General features: G+C 36.6%; 1 protein-coding gene across 4 annotated transcripts in view; it reads right to left on the bottom strand.

Annotated features, from left to right (window-relative positions):
- The window catches only part of LOC125225329 (adenylate cyclase type 2-like), a 43,666-nt gene that overhangs the window by 5,409 nt on the left and 17,898 nt on the right, over nt 1–20,359 (bottom strand). For all 4 annotated transcript variants that reach the window (XM_048128981.1, XM_048128979.1, XM_048128980.1 and 1 more), the window contains exons 5-9: nt 15,689–15,891; nt 8,301–8,450; nt 6,952–7,070; nt 2,454–2,598; nt 1,370–1,506 (exon numbers count right to left, since the gene is read on the bottom strand). In XM_048128981.1, the coding sequence (XP_047984938.1) occupies nt 1,370–1,506; nt 2,454–2,598; nt 6,952–7,070; nt 8,301–8,450; nt 15,689–15,891 (754 nt within the window). The remainder of the gene's footprint in view (nt 1–1,369; nt 1,507–2,453; nt 2,599–6,951; nt 7,071–8,300; nt 8,451–15,688; nt 15,892–20,359) is intronic.

Here is a 20,359-nt window from a genome sequence, read left to right as displayed (position 1 = left end):
AAAATTCATTTTTTTTCCACAACAAAAAAAATATAAAAAATAGCTTATTTACGTTCAATTTGAGCTCTTTCCAACGATACCCCACTTGACCTAGTAACTTGAAATTTACAGTTTGCCCCCCTTTCATTTTGGCCATTTTCTACAATTAAAATTAATATATTTAAAAAAAAAAAACATTCTATTTGTAGAGGTTTACAATGTTCACAACTATTCCAAATTTCAAGTTGATAGCACATTCCTAAATATCTCGAGAACTACTAATAGTTCTCGAGATATTTAGGAATGTGACAGACGGACAGACAGACGGACAGAGTCGCACCATAAGGGTTCCTGTTGTACCTTTTTGGTACGGAACCCTAAAAAGAACGAGTCATTATATTTTGACATCATAAATTAATAAACAACTCGGTATTGAACTTGAACCTTAGTAGGAAGATAATTTCCTAATCTTATCAGAATAAGATTTACTTTCTTTTTAGATAGATAAAAACTTATTTTGCTTGAAAGAGAAACGCATTAGGCGTCACGAGCAAGCCTCCAACCCCGCTCACCTGGGGGAGCATTAAATAAGTATACCAGCTGCCACGTGTGTGGACACGGGATCCTCTCGAATTGGGATATACAGCCACGAACGCAAGTGTCGTCCGGAAAGAGGCCTTCATCCTTAAATGCCGCTCAAGAATTTTGTACCTTTTCAGTGTGATGTAACGTCAATCAAAATATTTTCTCCCAGTTAAACTTGCGTTCACAGGGCTATTGTGACCTAATAACATACAATTTAAATGTACCTACCTTAGTGACTTTATGGTCAAATCTCATCTCAAAAATCACTCTAAATTGACTAAAATTTTAGCAAAGAAACTGTTTTTTCCACCCACGTATATATTACTACACGCAATAATTTCAAGTTATGGCTCTTTTACTTGCTCAAATTGAGGTCAAAGTATTATATGTATAAAAATCAACAGTTTCTTCATAAGACTTATATTGACCGGGATATAGACCGTGATTAATTTTTTGATTTTTGTCGAGCTCCCGATATTTCGACGCAGTTGCATGCATCATGATCGCGCGCTGTCTATACAACTTTAACATCCACCCGCCTTCGTCAGTTTTCCGTGATCATGATGCATGCAACTGCGTCGAAATATCGGGAGCTCGACAAAAATCAAAAAGGTAATCACGGTCTATATCCCGGTCAATATAAGTCTAATGAAAATAACCGTGAATCATTCAAAACTCTTATAGTTTCTTCATAATTTAAGTTGAAGTATTTTTCCAAGGCGTAAGGCCTTATAAATCATCTGTCACAGATGTAAAGGCGGTGTATTATATTAGATATATGTAGATGTCAATTTCTATTACATACCGAACGTCCTTAATAATATGGATCATGTCGAGGCCCAAGTCCACACAGTTCTTGGCGTGCAGGGTAGTGGGTTTCGGGATGCCACTAACGCAGTAGTAGCAGTCGCCTAAGAACTTTATGCGCAGCACATCAAACTCCTGAAAAATAATCATTTTGATTATATTATTTTTTTATTATACTCAATTTCAAACTTAACTTCAGCATAAACATCTTAAAAAATAATAGGGCGAGAATTGATAATTAAGGTTCGTTACGTACAATAGGTGCAATAATGTTCATTCCCATTAATAAAATTCATTAGCAGAAGTAGCTTATAATAAATAATACACCGATAAAGTCAAAGTAGTAATCAATAATCCTACAATCAAAATATATTTTATCTGCATCCTTAAAATTATATATACTTATACAATTAATGTTGTGGTTGCATCGAAAGTAACGTAACGATATTGGTAACAGATGCTGTAGTTAATTATTTACATTAAAATTAAGAACAACACTGAGAATCAAAGACAATATTTTAATATTAGTCGTGAAAACTGTTTTGCTTCTAAATTAAGTGTCAGTTGCAGACATTGTTGACGAATCTCGAATGTTACTTGTACGATGCGACAGTCGCCTTCGACTAATTTTTAGATGCTTATTCTTTAAACGTATTTTTGATTATGCGATTTAAAAAATACTTAATCTAATTTTTATATTTAACCTTTAACCTTAATATTTAACCTGAATGTCATACAGACATCATGTCCTATATCTTTTACGTCGTAGGAAGAGATTAAAGGAAATATAGCTGTTATATTTATTATAGCTGTCATGTCATATATTTGGGTACTTGAGAGGGACGCCACAAGCCTTTGGTAATTCTGTCATGTCATATAGGTATACTTAAAATTGTTGACCCTTGCCACTGTGACCGAATGGCTGAGTGGTTCGAGGCATCCATGGCTATAAAGGAGAACGCTGGTTTGAATCCAGCTTTGGACACTTGGCAATTTTTTCTTTGTACTTATATGACATTTATTTCAGTTTATTTTATGACTTGCTATAAGCGGTTTTTGGTTGGATTTTTATTTTGTTTTACCTCAGACGCCTCATCGAACCTGCCGAACAACTCATTCAGCAGTTCCACCATCCGCATGGGCGATAGAGTGGTTGATATCATGGTGTAATTCACGACGTCCGCGTAAAGAATGCTCACGTTGTCGTGCTCTTCTACGTACAGTTGGCTGGAATTTTACAACAATTCATTGTTAATCTATGTCAAAGACATATGTAACTCCGTATAGACAGCTACAGTCCAAGAAAAAAACGTACCTCAGGACCATATAGGAAAAGGTACAGAGGCCTAGATGGTGTTACACCTTTGGGGGACGCTCGGCTGGATGGCGCTAATATTAATATTTGACATTTTAACACATTAGACTTATATTGACCGGGATATAGACCGTGATTACCTTTTTGATTTTTGTCGAGCTCCCTATGAAAATAATCGTGAATCATTCATAACTCTTATTTTAACACATATCAAGCTACGAATATGGACCAAATTGTCAAAACTGAGGTTCAAAAGTTTTAAGCCGTGTCGAGAGATGGCAGTCTATGCACTGTGATTACGCATTTTACTTTGACATGAACTCTCTAATAATACTTGATCTATGTATAATAATTCGCCTTATTACATTACGGATTTTTTTCAGCCGCTTTCAATCGTTAAACCGCCGAATTTTATTACGGCCTTGTTTATGATAACCACACCTACTCTTGGCCACTGTCTAGCCAAAGGCAAATACGTGGCCTACGATGGAGTGAGCTCGCCCAGAAGATGCCTGTTCACTCTTGATTTAAAGGTTGCCGGTTTATATGAGATTCAGATGATACGATCTGATTCCGGCCTATTACTAGAGAATTAAAAATTCAATTTAAAAAAAAGTAACCATCAGATTAAATGATGAATACTCTAGATGAGTTTAAAAAAATAAAAATCAGTTGGGGTGTCTGAGGTTTTGAGTGATACCGGAAACACGTTGTATATCCCTTCGGGTGGCAGCACGGATACGTCAAATAGCTGTCAGGTGGCGGCGCCATTTTGCGCGAAAATGCTCAAGTGCCAGAGGGTCTGAAGTTGGTCTGAATAGTGATCAGCAAGATATTGGCGGGAGATACAAATTTAATGATTGTTTCTTATTTTTGCATGAAAGTTGTATATAAAAAGTTTGACGCTATAATGTGCATAAAATAGGCTTTTAATTACACTGACAAACATTTGCTGTCGATATGTAAGTAATTAGCAAATCCTCATTTTAACCTAAACCAAGGAAAAATAATCCGGATTCTTGTATAAAACAGACTAAAAAATACAGAAAAAGCACTACTCTTAAGAAAAACACTTTTTTTACAAACATATACATGGATATACATCAGAAAAGGTAATAAAATTACACTTTTGCATTGAGATTTTACATATTACAAGCGTATTAAAATTGGGTATGAAATCCGTCTCGTAAAAAAACTGAGGTAACTTTGAAATCTTGTTTCGTTATTATTTATCAATTATATGTTTGAAATTATATACTCGTTTTGTAGAGCGTCTTAAGATATATGTATTATCACAGGCTTAAGTAACAAAAGTTCCGATTTTCAAAAATAGATGAGTTCAAAATAAGGCATGCGAAAGCTAAAGTAGATAGATGACCTTCGTACATTCTTTCATAATACCAAGTTCTTAAAGTGGTTTAATTAAAATTTTGGGGATTTCAAAGCTACATTAAATAACAATGTCTTAGTAGTGACATATTTTAATAGAAAACGACATACAAATGGGACAAAATTCGTCTAAATTATTACGCACATTTTATCCACATCGAAAATTGAATAAAATGGCCATGGTCGTGACCTTGAATATTGTGTCTCGGTGATGAAAAATTATCGAGTTTTCAGTATAAAGATTATAAACTTTGGTTATCAAATAGTTAACCTAACGATTAAAGTGTTTTTTTAGGTTATTAGTACTAGATATATCTAAATAAACGCCCAATTCCTCGGGCCAAACCTATTCATCACTCGATTATTTGAAATAAAATGCCAAATCAATAAGTAAAAACAATCAAATTTACGATTAAATTATTGTAAACTGTTTAGTACTTACCCAGGCACATTATATTTAAATCCGTATACAATTTTGTATAGAAATACACACATAAAAACACAATTTGTTTAACATCAAATTTTTAGCAAAGGCACTGTTGCCTGGCGCTTTTAAAATAAGGATTTTCTAATAATATTTATATTACAGGTAATTACTTTTGATGCGACAATTAATTATTGTGTTTTCCGCTATCTATTGTTAAAGTTTTTGTAGCTTAGGTGCGCGCGCAAACGTTTAATTTTCCCGCCAAATACGCAATGACCATTCGGTCGACTCCCGGCGCCATGGCACTTGCGGACATTTCAAATCGGCCGGGAGTCGACCGCTCAGCACTCGGGGACTTTTGAAATCGGCCGGGAGTCGACCGCTCAGCACTCCAGTGTTTAAGTGTTCTGTGCTGCGGCATAGACATAACGTAATTTTCTCGAGAGCATCTACATATCACTTTTCGACGTTTCATACGATAATTTATAGCGTTACGAGAAAAAGTGTAAGGTATTCTAAAACTTGAAACTCTTTACCTGTTGAGTCATTTTACATAAAGGATAATCTAGGGATTTAGCTTATCGTATTGACCAGTTATGACTAATTATGAAAAGGTACTTTGCTTATTTTGCGCAGACATCGTTCATAGAAATCATCATCAATGTGTTCGATAGGACTTTTTAAATGATTAAACTTATGAATCATATTATAACCTAACTGTTAAATCCTCAGATCGTCTGATAAAACAAAAAGTTAATTAATATTATCGTTTATAGTATTTTATGCAACTGGTGGTTAAAAGAGGTCAAAAAAGGTGAGTGGCGTGGGTAACAATTTGAGGCGAAGCCGAAAATTGTTAATAAAGACGCCACGAGCATTTTTTGACTCAGTTAAACACCGTTGCATACAATACTTTTTCTACGACCAAGCACTTATTTTGAAAGAAAATTATAAATCAACAAATACCTACTTTCAGTCATCTTAGTTATCTAGTGGACCGCCTACCATTTTGAATATGCAGTTTGAGTGCAAACATGAAAATAAAACTGTCTATGGTATGGTTCTTTGAAGCCTGGCCACTAAGACGAATCGAGCCGAGTTGAATCGAGTTCTCATACATTTGAATGCGATTCGACGCGTCGCCAATGAACGCAGCAGAAAACGAAGGAGTCTCGACTCTGCGAATTGGTTTGTTAAGTTGGTAGCAATGTATTTACTGAACTGTAATGGCCGCTGTACACATATGGCCAACGGTTCCACCAGCCCTTTGTGAAACCCCTTGGCCAAGATAAGAGCCGCTGTTTACACATTGGCGAACCAATCACTTGGCATTGGCTCTTCATGAAAGATGGACGTGGATTAGAAAAATCTAGGAAATTCTAGGTCATAGACGTTGTCAGAAAAATTTGATTAAAAAATAATAACCCCGTAGTAAAATTAAATTATTTGAAATATTAACAATTTTCTGCATATTCTGATAAGAACATTTATCTTTTTTAGGAAATACATTAAACATTTGCAAGGTTATTTTATTTCCTAAAATCTACACTATTATTGGCATAGATAAACTTATTATTTTCGTAAATATTTCACTACTGTCCTCTCTGACGGCTGACGACCAACTGAATGAAGCGCCAACGTGTAAACGCAGTTGGCCATTGGCGCCAAGATCCTTTGATGTGTGGACAAAAAACCGACACCAATCGGTTGGCCGGCAAGCGCAAGCGCCAACTGCCAACTTACGGCCAAGTAGCCCTCTACACACTTGGCCAAGGGGTTTGGTGGAACCGTTGGCCATGTGTGTACAGGGGCCATAACAGCTAGATAGCAACGCAACAGCAACTAGATAGACTTGTCCTGACATCTTTTATGTAGGGTTTTTAAGTTCTATGCACGACCTTGTAACTCACGAATAACAGTACGGGAGTAGAAAAAATTACTTAATATATTACACAACCGTAAGTTTTTGCGAATAAACTATTTATCTTTTATCTCGGAGGAGATTATAGAAAGGACATTATAAATATATTGAAAAGATAGGAATTGGAATTGTTTTCTTCCTTAATTAATTTTTTTTTGCGAAGTTTTTCTGAATATCTTTGATTATTTATACGGGTATTAAGATATTAATGTTTTGCACAATGTTATGTCCTGCACGTTCGTCTTATGCAAATTTATTTTAATTTGTGTCCTTTTACTTTGTGAGTCCCGTTTCGTTTTTAATCTTACAAATAAGTTTAGTACCCAAATTTAATGCTTTTAAGCAAAACAATCCATACTAATATGGGCAAGTGTGTGTCTGTTTGTTTGTCCGTTTTTCACGGCAAAACGGAGCGACGAATTTTTTAAGTGGAGACAGTTGAAGGGATGGAGAGTGACATAGGCTAGTTTTTGTCTCTTTCTAACGCGAGCGAAGCCGCGGGCAAAAGCTATTATAAAATATTCTTACTTGAATGATCTCATAGCGTAGCTTAGCGTATGAGACTGTATCCCAAGAAACATGGCACGAATATCTTGTCGAACTCTCGACACTATGTGCTCCGGAATGATGCTCAACATGAGCCGCTCCTGGAAATGTTTAAAAGAAAATTGTTAATGAAGTTGGAAAAACAATGTGTTACATTTTACTCTAGGCCTTGGCTTAGTCACACGGGACTTAATTGAATTAGGAAATGTTAAATGAATGCGATGTTCCATGCCTAAAGGACCCTTACTCCTTAAGTTTCATCTTGTTTATTAAACATGTAAAATCGGGTAACTCACGTAAAATTGTCGAAGGTAGCTCGACATGTTTCGCTCCGTAACGAGAAGCATTTTCATTGAGCACGCGCGATGCCGATGGTATCTCGACGCAGACACCCCGAGCACGACACGCTGTCGAGTTACCCGATTTTACATGTTTATTATGTCAGTGTCTCGCGGTAGTTTTATTATTCAAATTTCATCTTGTTGTTTGAACCAAAGAACACGTATGCGCTAAGTATTTTAACCAAAAAACTTGTTGAACGAACATGAAAACTGGTTGTTTTTTCTGTCACTGTGGCCCTAAGGACGAAATTCTACTGGAATTTTAGATAAAATAGTACATTACGATACAAGTGCGTAAAAAGGAAGTTCGAAACGAGTGGCGATAAATTAAAACACGACCGAAGGGAGTGTTTTAAATCGACACGAGCTACAAATTTCCTTTTCGCACGTGTATCGTACGACGTTTTTCAGTACAGATGACCCTCCGAAGTTTCAACCTGGCATATAATGACCCACTTCTCGCACTAGTGCGTAAAAAAAAACACCATCTGTACTGAAAACTACCTTATTTCTATTACAAGCATAAGGCCACATCATAGTGCTTGAACTCATGTATTCATTACTTTCCCAGCTTACATAATTAGCTATTACCTATGTCAACAGGCATGTGAAGCAAAGTTCAGCATCGTCGCGCCAAATCAACCGACGACAATAACGATACATTTGTCCTCTAGTGTATATTGTCTTTACTTAAACTATTACAATAGGGATGACGACTACAAGAAAAAAGGCATTCTGTTTAGTCCGTCAGTTAATTCGTCCAAAAATACTGAAACATATTTTTCGCTTTTTCTAGTTAATGAATACATGACGTCACTTCTAAGAAAAAACTGTACCTAGGCGTGACGTCACGCGAAACTTCAACGCACTGTACCGTCGTCATTTTTCGTTTACGAGAAAAAAAATACGTGTCTAAAATTCTTTGATAATCTAAATGACGGACTAATTAGTTTTTTTTAGTCGTCTAGCCTATAGCACTTTCATACTCACTTCCTGATCTTTGACGAACTTCAGCCGCAGCGTACTCTCAACGCAAGCCCTCCGATCCAGGAACGACCTCCTCGTCACTATCTCGTTCATCAGTCTGAAGTACACACCCATCAGGTTCACGCCGATAAGGTATAGCGTATCTGAAGCCACCTAGAACAGGGGAATCCCAGTGTAAATAGGCTATCTAAGTAATAGCTAATGGGTGTTGATTACCGGAGTGGAATTTAATCAATTCATATCAATTGTTTTTTTTAACAAATACGTCAACGTCAACAGAGGATAAACTTTCTAATAAATTTATCAGGAGCTATTTTAAGGGTTCCGTAGTGAACTATGAACCCTTATAGTTTCGCCTTGTCTGTCCGTCCCTCCGTCCGTCCGTCCGCGGATAATCTCAGTGACCATTAGCGATAGATATTTAAAAATGAATATAGGTTTACGCAAAGAATTTTTTGATATTGTTAATATTTTCGGAAATAATTTTTTGATATTGTTAATATTTCGGAAATATTTTTTTTTATTTTTAGTAAAAAAAAAAATGTGTACCCCTCTAACTTTTAAACCATTAGTTTAAAAAATATGACAAAAAAATCACAAAAGTAGAACTTTATAAAGACTTTCTAGGAAAATTCTTTTGAACTTGATAGGTTGAACATGCAGTTTTTGAAAAAAAATACGGGAAACTACGGAACCCTACACTGAGCGTGGCCCGACACGCTCTTGGCCGGTTTTGTATTTAGTGAAGAAAGTGTTAAATTGATTTGTTTTAGTTCAGTGAGCATAAGTATATCTCACCATGATGTAAAAATGGATAAATATTTCGCTCGCAAAGTCATCGTGTTTTGATATTTTCTTCCTTTTATTGTGTATGTTTTTCACAATAACTTATTGTTGTGTTTGTTCTCACTCCACTTTTTGTTTTCCTATTTCCTATTAACACGTTCGCGGACGCGTATTCTATAGCATACGTTTTTGTACTCCTTCTGGTGACGCGTATGCTATAGAATACGTTATTTGGTTTGAATTTCTGCGTCTGTTTGCTTAGTAATCTGCTTGTTCACAGTATAATATTATTGACCAACATTTCCTCTACCATTCACTAGAATCATAGTATGCATACTGCAACATTACATAGTTTTATCGCAGTTAAAAAATATGCTGTGGCGTCACAGATCGAGTTCACCTTTTTGTGACGCGTATGCTATAGAATACCTCTTTGTATGGAAATTTGCGCAGTAGCCCCGCGAGTGTCACCGGGAGTTGGCCCGTGAAATGTGGCCAAATTTCGAGCGCAAACGCAATTTTACGGATTGTTTAAAAAATCATAAGTAATTATTTTTACAGTTTATATATATTTTTGTGTTGCGGTTTGGTTAACAAACAAGTCGACTGTCGTTTTATAATAATACACCGTGATTTTGGTTACGATAAATTAAGAAAAGCGAGGCATGTTTACACCTATTATTTGAGTAATTTCCTTCGTACTTAGTCATTGCTTTGCTCATATAATTGTGAATAAACCCTGTTTCTGGTCGATACTGACTGTTTACGTTAAATTATATCTTTTTGAGTGAATTTTGTTGGTGTTTAACTACTTGAACATGGTTTAGATGCTTGTAAAATAGCATATAAAGCTGGGCGAATCATCGCGTAGTGAGAGGTAGTGGATAAGTTCTACCCAGAAATCATCGCACCAAACGAAGGCCTTTAGCACCTATACAACAGCAGGTTTGAACAAACATTATTCTAGTCTCAATGACGAAACGGGTGACTACAGTTCTGACGAAAGTTAGGTACTCCAAAAGTGTCTGTAGGTACACATTTAGATACACATTTAGACAATTCTTCTTGTACCAAAAAACTCTGTATTCGTGAACAAGCTTTATACTTTTATTTGTGGGCATCATCCCCGCAGCCAGAAACACTAAATGTTTTATTTGATATGATTCTACAGAATGAATCTGCTGTATCACCATCTATGGATCGTATGCTATAGCATACGATGTCATATAAGATCGCATTTTGACTCAGTATTGTGTCACGGTACGCTATAGCATCGTATGCTATAGCATACGGTGTCACACAAGATCACATTTTACCTCTGTATTTTGTCAGGTATGCTATAGCATCCGAATGCTATAGCGTTCCTCGTCACATAATAACCCTAATATAAGCTGTCTAAGGACAGGTATGCTATAGCAGTCGGAAAATTCCCATACAAAATATTGGTGTCCCAGAGGGGTGACTGAGCGTCCGCGAACGTGTTAAGAAATACAGCATTGGAGACTTGGAGAGATTTCATTGCAAAATATCGTCCCATTAATGCAAATACCGACTAAGTGACTTTTTGACGAAATCGAGTTTTTAGCACCTATAGAATAAGGTTTTCAAGGGCTACAATATGTTAAAACCCATGTGTTGATACGACGCTGCATTCAAAAGATAGCTTTCGCATAAAGTTACTTAATAGTCAATTTGTTGCATTATAAACTGCCAGAATGTGATATGAATATTTAATATAAACTTTTATGCTTTATCCGCCAAGTAGAACCTTTTAATGGTGTATAGTGTTTTTTTGCATTTTAACATTTTGTTAAAGTAGCCATCTTATGTTCTACAAAAAAGTTTAATGTGTACATATTTGATTTTTGCAAATAAAACTATCAACAAAATTCTTTATTTTAAGTCAGGCTAAATACACCAAATGTCTTTAAGATGTTTTTCCAGAAGATGTTTGTTTACAAACATCAGCAATGTCATTCTACCAAAAAGTTGTATAGGGACTATAATTGGTTTTGCATGTGATGTGACAAAGGAAAGGATAACGGTCTATTACTGCAAATACCGACTATGTGTAGATAGGCGATTTTGAGATAATGCGGTTTTAAAGTTTGAAGGTACGTTTTATATAAAAACATGAAGAAATGTACGTTATGTGTATGGCATTTTAAAACCTATATTTTTTTGTTTACTACTTTGTCGTATATATATTCAGAATGTATTTAGTTGGCGATCAAATACGATTTAATGAAACAGTCGAATACCTACTTAGTTGGTTTTTCCTGTAGAAATAAATGTTTGCATATTTCTCTTCTTTATACATATAAACCATTGTTTGTCTTAAATTAAGCTTCGTTTTTCATATGATGTTCTCGTGATTAGCAAAAAGTGCGTTGAGAACCTCCTCCTTTTTTTGAAATCGATTAAAAATACAATAATACAAACGGTTTAAGCTGAAGGAATCGAATTTAGTGTAATTTTATGTTTCATAACTTCGATGACCGTTACTAATTATAGTGTTATATTTAAATCAAATCTTTTTTGCCACTTCACCGACTGGTAAAGGCTCTCTTAGTTCTTCGAAAACGGACGAGAGAGTTGCATTTTATCCACAAAATCTTGTGGATTGCATTAGTGCAAAGTTATTTCATACTAATTTTAATTTGGTAACCTAAGCTGGTTGGCAAATAACCTGAAATATCCCGGGTAATAATTGTAAGTTAGCCAGTAAGCTAATATAGTCAGTAGTTTTTAAGAATATAGTACGCTCGAAATAGGCAACTGTTGATAGGTACTGTATTTCCTGTATATCATACCATCTTATGTACTCAGTTAATTATGAATAAACTTTACTTTACTTTACTTACTGGTATACCTACGGTACGAGTAGACTTCAGGTGTCACAACTGTGTACCACTTCACCAACTGCAGTATTAACGTCGTGGCTTGCGTGGGCGACGGTCGCGCGATGGTCGCGCGACGGCGATGCGATGCATACGAAATCAAACCTTATCGATATGGAAGTAGACGATGCGATGAGACGCGACGGCGACGGTCGCGCGTAGTCGCCCACGCAAGACACGGCGTAAGTGATTAAAACCACCCATGGTACTCTTTAGGTATGAAATCTCTGTCACAAAGGCTGCATAAAGCCTTGAGGACACTTAAAAGGTGGAGTCGAGCAGCGTCGAATTGAGCCCTGCATACATTTACAATGAACGATGAATCCGATTCGACGCGTCGCTAATGGACGTAGTTTCATAAGAAATGCAGAAGGCGAATTAATGAGATTCGACTCGGCGAGCTTAGTGGGCACCAGGCTTAAGTCATGTCGAGATCTAGATTTAGCACAAGGCAAGGAAATCAACGCCACAAATTGAACTCCAGTTCAATAGAACCACCTCAAACCTCTTAACGTATCATACCATATATCTATCTTGGTCTAAAGCTCGATAAACAACTAGCTATCTCTGCGTTCAAGAAAATGGACTTACGCAGACTTTTTGACAAAGGTATCATAATTAAATAGTACCATGAGTGCTTCCAATCACTTAATACCTAGTTAGTCTAGCATTGTCAGCCGTGATACGGATGTGTTTGTATCGAATTCCACCAGCGATGAAGATGTTTTTTAATAACTTTTTATCACTCTTGCGCAGTAAGTGTGCAATCGCACGCAGGCGTATTAGAAGTAAAAGAAAAAACTTTTGTTTAAAGTGTTTAAATTTGTATTTTGGACTACCATAAATACTTTTTTATCTTTTTATTGCAAGTGTGATGAAAAACACTGCGTGTAACTGGGGGCGTAGGAATATTGCAAACATGATTGCTTTAAATCGCCCCAGAAACCTATGTAATTACCGTTACACATTACTATATCTTACTTATTACCTCATCTACGCCTACATTTTAGTGACTTTGGCGTAAATGATTACTACAAAACTTTAAATAAACTATTACTTCAGGTTATTGAGCGTACAAAAACTATTTACCTATATTAAATGTAACAGTGTAGATAGTGAAATTTTGGACATAAATTATGGCGGACTTCAGATTGCCGCGACAGTGAACTAGTATGTAGTAAGTACCTATGCATATTATGCTATTACCCAAAAACGCATTAACCGATTTGTAAAATTCTTTTTGTTATTTCAAGAGAATGCTATTGTGTTACTTCTTGTTAAATTTTACTGAAATCGGTTAAAGTATTTTGTGAAAAATCTCCTAAAACCGATTGAAGAGGATTTTTTCAAAAAAATTTTTTTTGAGAATAACCCTTCAAAACCTCAAATAAAGTATTATTAATGGTTAGTAATGTTAAAAAACTTTTTGTTACAAATGTACCACTTTAATTAACAATGATAAGTGAAGTTTTGTAACATAAAATTAGAGCAGCTATATTTCCTGCAGCTAAAACCGCCTATGTCATTGAGAATATTTAATATATTTTGAAATAAGTTCAAAACTTTTGTATATTTTTCCTTTTTTTGCAAATCATAAGTAAAGTGTATGAAAAGCAAAGCTTAATCAAAGGGAAACACTGCTTTATATGTATTAATAAGAGAAATATACAAATTTTTATTTCTACAGGAAAAACCAACTAAGTTTGCTACTATTTTTTTTAAATCGTAGTTTTATCGGCAATCAAATACAGCCTGGATATTTTTTACGATTAAGTATTAAACAAGACAATACGGGCTGTAGAATGCTGTATACAAATAGTAATTTTTTTCATGTTTTCATATGAAATCGTACCTTCAAACATTAAAATCGCATTATCTCAAAATCACTTTTTTGCACATAGTCGGTATTTGCAGTAATGGGACGATATACTATAATCACGCACGGTGTAGATTTCAACAAAGATAACTATTTACCTTGGATAGTTTACTATTTGCATTGCTTGCTTAGTGAAATCACTTGTCCGCGAAAATGGAAACTAGGCGACGATTGCGGGTCGGCCGGTATATAGGATATGGACTCTGATGAGAAATGATGATGATGAGAATGGGCTTAGCGATGACAGGTTTGTCAAAGTTTGTATGAAGTGACAGCTATCTCAATCCCAATCTCGCGTCTCACTAAAGTTTGGGGGATTAGTCCGTTTTCACATTATCCGATCCGATATCGGATGTCGGAAGGATTTCAATGGAAAAAATCCAAGATGGCGCCTGTAATGTATGGGATATCGGTCCGACATCCGATATCAGATCGGATAATGTGAAAACGCACTTAGCCAAGGTAACGATCACGGACAAACGCTGGATGAAAATGAAAGTCATGAGAAGTCAGTGAAACTTACGGACGATTAAAAATATGCTAAAAATTGATTATACGTATAATAATATTTTGTTTCGTTGGTTGTTATCGATTTATGATTGATCGTGGTTTATAAAAAAACTTTGTATATATATGTTTTATCGGATTAATCAAGAAAATGAAGTAAATCTGTGTTTGTTCTTTTACCAAAATATTTGTGACTAAAAACAAAAGCTATATTCAGAATATTCAGATGAAAACATAAACTTACAAGTTGTTCACATGCTGCTACTTTAGTATAGTCTCCACGAAAGTTCATCTAGAAAACATTGTTTGATGAGTTCCGCTTAAAATAATTAAGTATGAAAGGTTCTCTGCATTAAAAAAAAATACAACATCTGAATGTATACCTTTAAGACAACCATCGAGAAAATAGAAAAAATAATTCTCATGATGTAAACTAATATTTACCTATTTATATATTACCTATTTAGTTTCTAGATGAGATTAAAGATTGAATGGATGAAAATTGCACGACACTTACCCAATTGAAATATTTGTATATTTTTGAGAAGGTTTTCAAACAAGCTAAGCAATATTTTCCGGTTTACATTAAAGTAATTTGTAAGGTACAACGGAGCAAATCTCGACTGGGGGACAAATGTAACTGGTCCATTTTTTCCATGTTTTACAATGTTTGCATTATTAAATAGAGTGTCCACCGGTTATATATGGTAGGCGTGTTCAGTATCCAACATGTAGAACTCAACATCATGGAAAAAAATTGGATTAGTTACAATTGCTCCCCATTCGAGATTTGCCCCGCTATACCTTTGAATTTTGAATTGATGTCACGTAAGGAAACGAGGAACAAACAATCTAAAATGTTTTTTCCCCTCACTACCTCGGAAACACGTGTTTTGTCCTTTAATACCAGCGGGTAAAAACGCATTTTATCCACTAGTGGGTAAAGTAATTTGACCTTGAATAAAGTCAAATTAACTGCTTTAAAATTGATAAAAGTAGGTGAATCTAGTAATAAAGATGATTTACCATCAGATTCTGTGGAACTACTGGAAGCAGTGTTAAACGCATTTTTTGCGTTGTAGTCTCCTCGCTATAGTGAGGGGAAAAGTTTTGTGTTACACTCGGGTACAAATGTATTTTACTTCACGTGTGTTAAAAAAAAATTTCCACACTCGGCGTTAAAATACAACTTTGCTCCCTTGTATAACAAATAACTATTATTTTTTACATTAACAATTCTGTACACTTTTATAGTGCACCTTTATACTAAGTACTCGTACTTCATAAAACAAAACAATGCCATATAATGATAATAAACTTACCACGACTTCTATCCGTGGATCCTCAATATAAGTGACAAACGCGAAGATAAGAACGTATATCACGCTGACTAGAACTCCAAGGAATATGGCAAGGAAATTGTTCCTCATTGGCAGAAATATGTATATCGAGAGTAGTGCCATTGTGGAGTAGGCGGGTCGTAGTGACATTCCTTCGTAGTGGCTGAATAATGGTACTGCGATGTCTGTGGAATTAAAAAGTTACAGTTAAAGTGCATTAAAATGCACATGGTTAAAAATATGGGGCTATAAAATGAGACTTATTTTACCGAAACGTTACGTGGTTCAAATGAAATGAACAGAGTTTCTGGTTGTTCATGGGCTTCATGGCATATGTTACTTATTTCAATTTTCTAATTGTCGATACACGTTGGTTGACTTTCGTAGCAAAGAAATTAGTTTCAAAGTAGTAGTACCCTCTTTTCAAACAAAGGTTTACAGGTTGTCAATGGAACTAAATATCTCTATGTTCAAGCAGAGATACAGTACAGTTTATCAAAATAGCGATCGATATTAATAATAATAATAATAAATTGCATTTATTTCGAACAAAAGTCCATATTTTGTTAGTAATACATTAACACTTAGATCTAGGGTTAGTAAAGAGACATAAAATTAAAATTAATATAAATTTACACACATTGGGGCATGTAGCTGCACCCAATGCCTCAGCAACGGTGAGTCCCACCGGTCAGCCAGCGTGCACAGGATGACATTCGAGCTGGCGCGCCACCTCCTCAACATTGAGCTACACCGCTTCCTCATGATCGCGTGGAAGCCATCGATCCGTCCCTCCGCGAACATACCCGAGGCGCTACAGTACCGCGGCAGCCCGAAAACCACCCTGTACGCGTTGTTATATTGCACCCTCAGAGCGCTGTATGCCCGCTGCGTATAGCTAACCCATAGACTGCACGTGTAGAAGGACTGGCAATATGCTTTAAAAAGCGTAGCCTTAACTGTCTTAGTGCATCGTGCAAATCTACGGGCCAGCATATTGCAACGCACAGCCAGCGCTCTGCGTTCCCTGTCAATGTCCATATTGTCGCACGTGTCATCAGAGACCCAGTGGCCCAAATATTTAAAATGCTTTACTAGCGCTAAAGGAGTGCCACAAAGTGTTACAGGGGGCACTTTGTACGTTTTATTACCCGCTTTAAATAGCATCAACTCACTTTTGCTCGCATTGTATTTGAGCCCATGGGCCTCCGCGTACGTCTCGCATATGCGCAACAGGCTAAGCAAACCACCCACCGAGGGGCTGAGCAGCACCATGTCATCCGCATAGCTTATGTTATTAATGCGTACGCCGTCTATGGAGCATCCAACGCTGGCACTGCTAAGCCCCTCCAGTAGTTGGTTCATATATAGGTTGAACAGGCGGGGCGAACTTAACCCCCCCTGCCTCACCCCACATTTCATCCTATATGTCCCCGAATATGCTCCAGCCCACCTTACACTGTTATCTTGGTTATCGTACCAGTATTTAAGCAGCGAGGTAATTTCGTCCGGTACATCAGTTTCATGTTTTAACTTATGCCACAACACGTCATAAGATACGAGATCGAATGCTTTTGACAGGTCCAAGTAACAGGCATAGACAGGCGTTTTTCGGGCCGTGTAGTACTGGACAGTCTGCTTCAGACATAGTATTGCAGATTCGGTAGATAGGCCCGGTCTAAAGCCGAACTGAGTGTCATGCAGGCGGATGTGTTTATCCAGCTGTTCGTCGAGCAGACTGTCCAGAACCTTAGCGATAACATTGGCTAACGAGATAGGCCTGTAGTTGGACATGTCAGAAACATCGCCCGTTTTGTTCTTAACTACTGGGACAACTACAGTATGCATAAGCTCATCCGGCAGGTAACTATGATTTACACAAAGATTGAAAAACAATGCTAGAACTCTAGGTAGGTGTACACCCGCGTACTTCAAATGCTCTATGCTAAGACTGTCCTTCCCAGGAGACTTTCCTCGCACCATCTTATTAATAACTGAGGCTACCTGTTTAGCAGAGAAACTTACAATATTGGCTAGCGGATATTTCTCAGCATCGCACATGTGAGACGCGGGCGACAACGGTGATTCTACCTTAAAGTGGCGCTGAAACGCATTGGCTATATCACTCGGCTCATGCAGGCCCGCTACACTCACAGGCAGGGCCGCCCTAGGATTTAATTTATTCGTTGACTTCCAGAATTTACCAAACTTTTTACTTGAATGTTGTTGCGCAATAATGTCCATTCGTATCTGATCTTGATTATTTTGACAATATTTTAGCTTAGATTTGAACATTCTTTTAGATTCATACATTCTAGTATACACGTCCCCTGAAACCGGTTTGCCGCACGATAACCACATAAGATAACATAGCCGGGCCTGCCTGTGAGCACAGCTGACGTGCTTATTCCAGCCGGGTAAGTACCTATGTTTCTTAGTTTTAGGCGAATTATAACAGAGTTTCGCTCCCTCCGCAAGTATACATGTTATATTTAAGTACATATTATCCAAAAGTGACCTATGATGTTGATCAAGACACATTTTATCTGCACAGCTAGTAAACACGGAAGGAAAATTAATTTCTCTAAATTTTGTATTACAATACTCATGAAACCGTTCTATCTGTTTATTATCTCTTTCACCCCAAACTACTTCGTTACAAGCAACAGGAGATATTATAATTTTAGGCACAATGTTCGTGATATTACATTCAATTAACAAAGGCAAGTGATCAGACCAATAAACATCCTTATCTAACACGTAGGTATTCACAACTGCTTGCCGCGCCGCACTGGTCACTATGCAGTGATCCAGCCATCGTCGGCAACCATGCGCGTCACTTATAAAAGTGTAGGTATTAGCCGGTAACAAATCTATATCTACGCACGACCAATTCTGTTCATAACTAAAGTTCATTAGTTCAGAGTAAAACTGCTCACCTGGATGCGAATTAAAATCCCCAAGTATAAACACAGTTTCCACACCACTACTTTCAATTATCGCACTAATTTCACTGAGACAATCTATGAACTCCGTTAAATTGTCGGCCGAGGCAGTTGGCATGTAGGCTGATATGATTAACAACGCCCGGTCGCTAAGTGCGACTTTGATCGCCGCGAGTCGCGCACTATTACAAACTATTACCGATACACTTGGGAATATTGTTTTGTTCCATAGAAGGGCCACTCCTCCATATGGCCTGCCCCTCAGGACTCCGGTCGATGTGTCGACTGCCGAGACGCCAGTGTATCCGAAGTTTGAGCTTATACTTCCCAAGTATGGTATATCGTGCGGCAGAAGCCACGTTTCCTGCAGAGCAATTATATCAGCCTTGGAACAGAGCTTTCTCACACATTCAATAGATCGCATAATACTTTTACAGTTAAAACTTACTAGTTTCGTGATACTGGCCATAATTATTAATATTATTATTATTAGATTTATTTATATTTAGATTTATATTGCTGTCATCAAACATAATATGCATTAAGTTCCGCGTCACTATGAAATGTATGCAATTGTTATGTAACTAAAAGGATTAGTTAATTTATCTTTTTTATCCTTTATCTACATATTATCTTTATCAGGTAGACAGTTGAAAAATTACAATGAAATGTCAGTGTTACACTCATTAATTTTGCAATTTGAGTGTCATATGTCGGAGACGGTACCTATAGATTGATAAAGTGTTAAACCGCTGGGAATTTGCGCGAGAACAATCACCAAAAAAATGTTTTCTAAGGTAGGTAAATTTTATGTTTTTCCTACTCAGAATCATGAGCCCTTTCGATCTAGGAGAAAAAACATGAAACAAAAAAATGGTACTTACCTACCAAAATTTTCTATTATTTTGCATACTTTCCACTTTGTAACCGCTGTACAAAGTGTTTGAAAAATGGTAACGAAGTGGAAAAAATAATTTTGGGACGCTTTTTCCGCACAGTAGGATGAAAAGCATTAAATTTACCTATTTTAGAAAAAAATAAATAATCTTTTTTCGCGAAAATGCCCCGCAACATTTTTTATTTATTACTTCGTGTAGCCTTAATTCTTTGTGATATTTCCTGCAATACCTAATTATACATGCAACTTTCCTTTAAATCCTTTCTTAAATATTTTTGCACCAAACGATGAATCAACAAACCGGGATAAACAGTTTTACCTTAAGCGCAGAAACAAAACAAAAGAGTTTTTGTATTTCTGCGGAATATATGAGACCTAGCGAGGGTGCGTCTCTATGATTAATGGTTTAGCGTTATTGGAAACGCCACAAATAAGCGTAGATGGAGATAAAAAGGAATTTTCGGGCGAGCTCTTCTCGCATAGTTTCCTCACTTCCTCATATCAAGTATACTTATCGTGAAACACTGCGTTATCAGTGATCGGACTCTTGGCATCATTTCTAACCTCATAAGTTTTGAAATAAATGCCATATATATAGAAAGAAGAAGTGACAAAGCCGACATAGGCCTCCAAGTGTCCTGGTGCAAGCTCTTTCGCGCCAATGCGCAAGAGCGATAGAGATATAATTATATCTACGAGCGTTTCGTTTCGTGAGCGTTTGTGCCACTCGGCTACGTAAGTACAATCAACCAATTGGAACCCTAGGCCACTGCAGAACTATATCATAGTGACGTTATAAATCAGATTGTT

This window comes from Leguminivora glycinivorella, chromosome 4 (genome assembly GCF_023078275.1).
Source record: "Leguminivora glycinivorella isolate SPB_JAAS2020 chromosome 4, LegGlyc_1.1, whole genome shotgun sequence".
Taxonomy (NCBI): domain Eukaryota; kingdom Metazoa; phylum Arthropoda; class Insecta; order Lepidoptera; family Tortricidae; genus Leguminivora; species Leguminivora glycinivorella.
The sequence above is the reverse complement of the archived record's forward strand: the minus strand, read 5'-3'. Positions and strand labels throughout refer to the sequence as shown.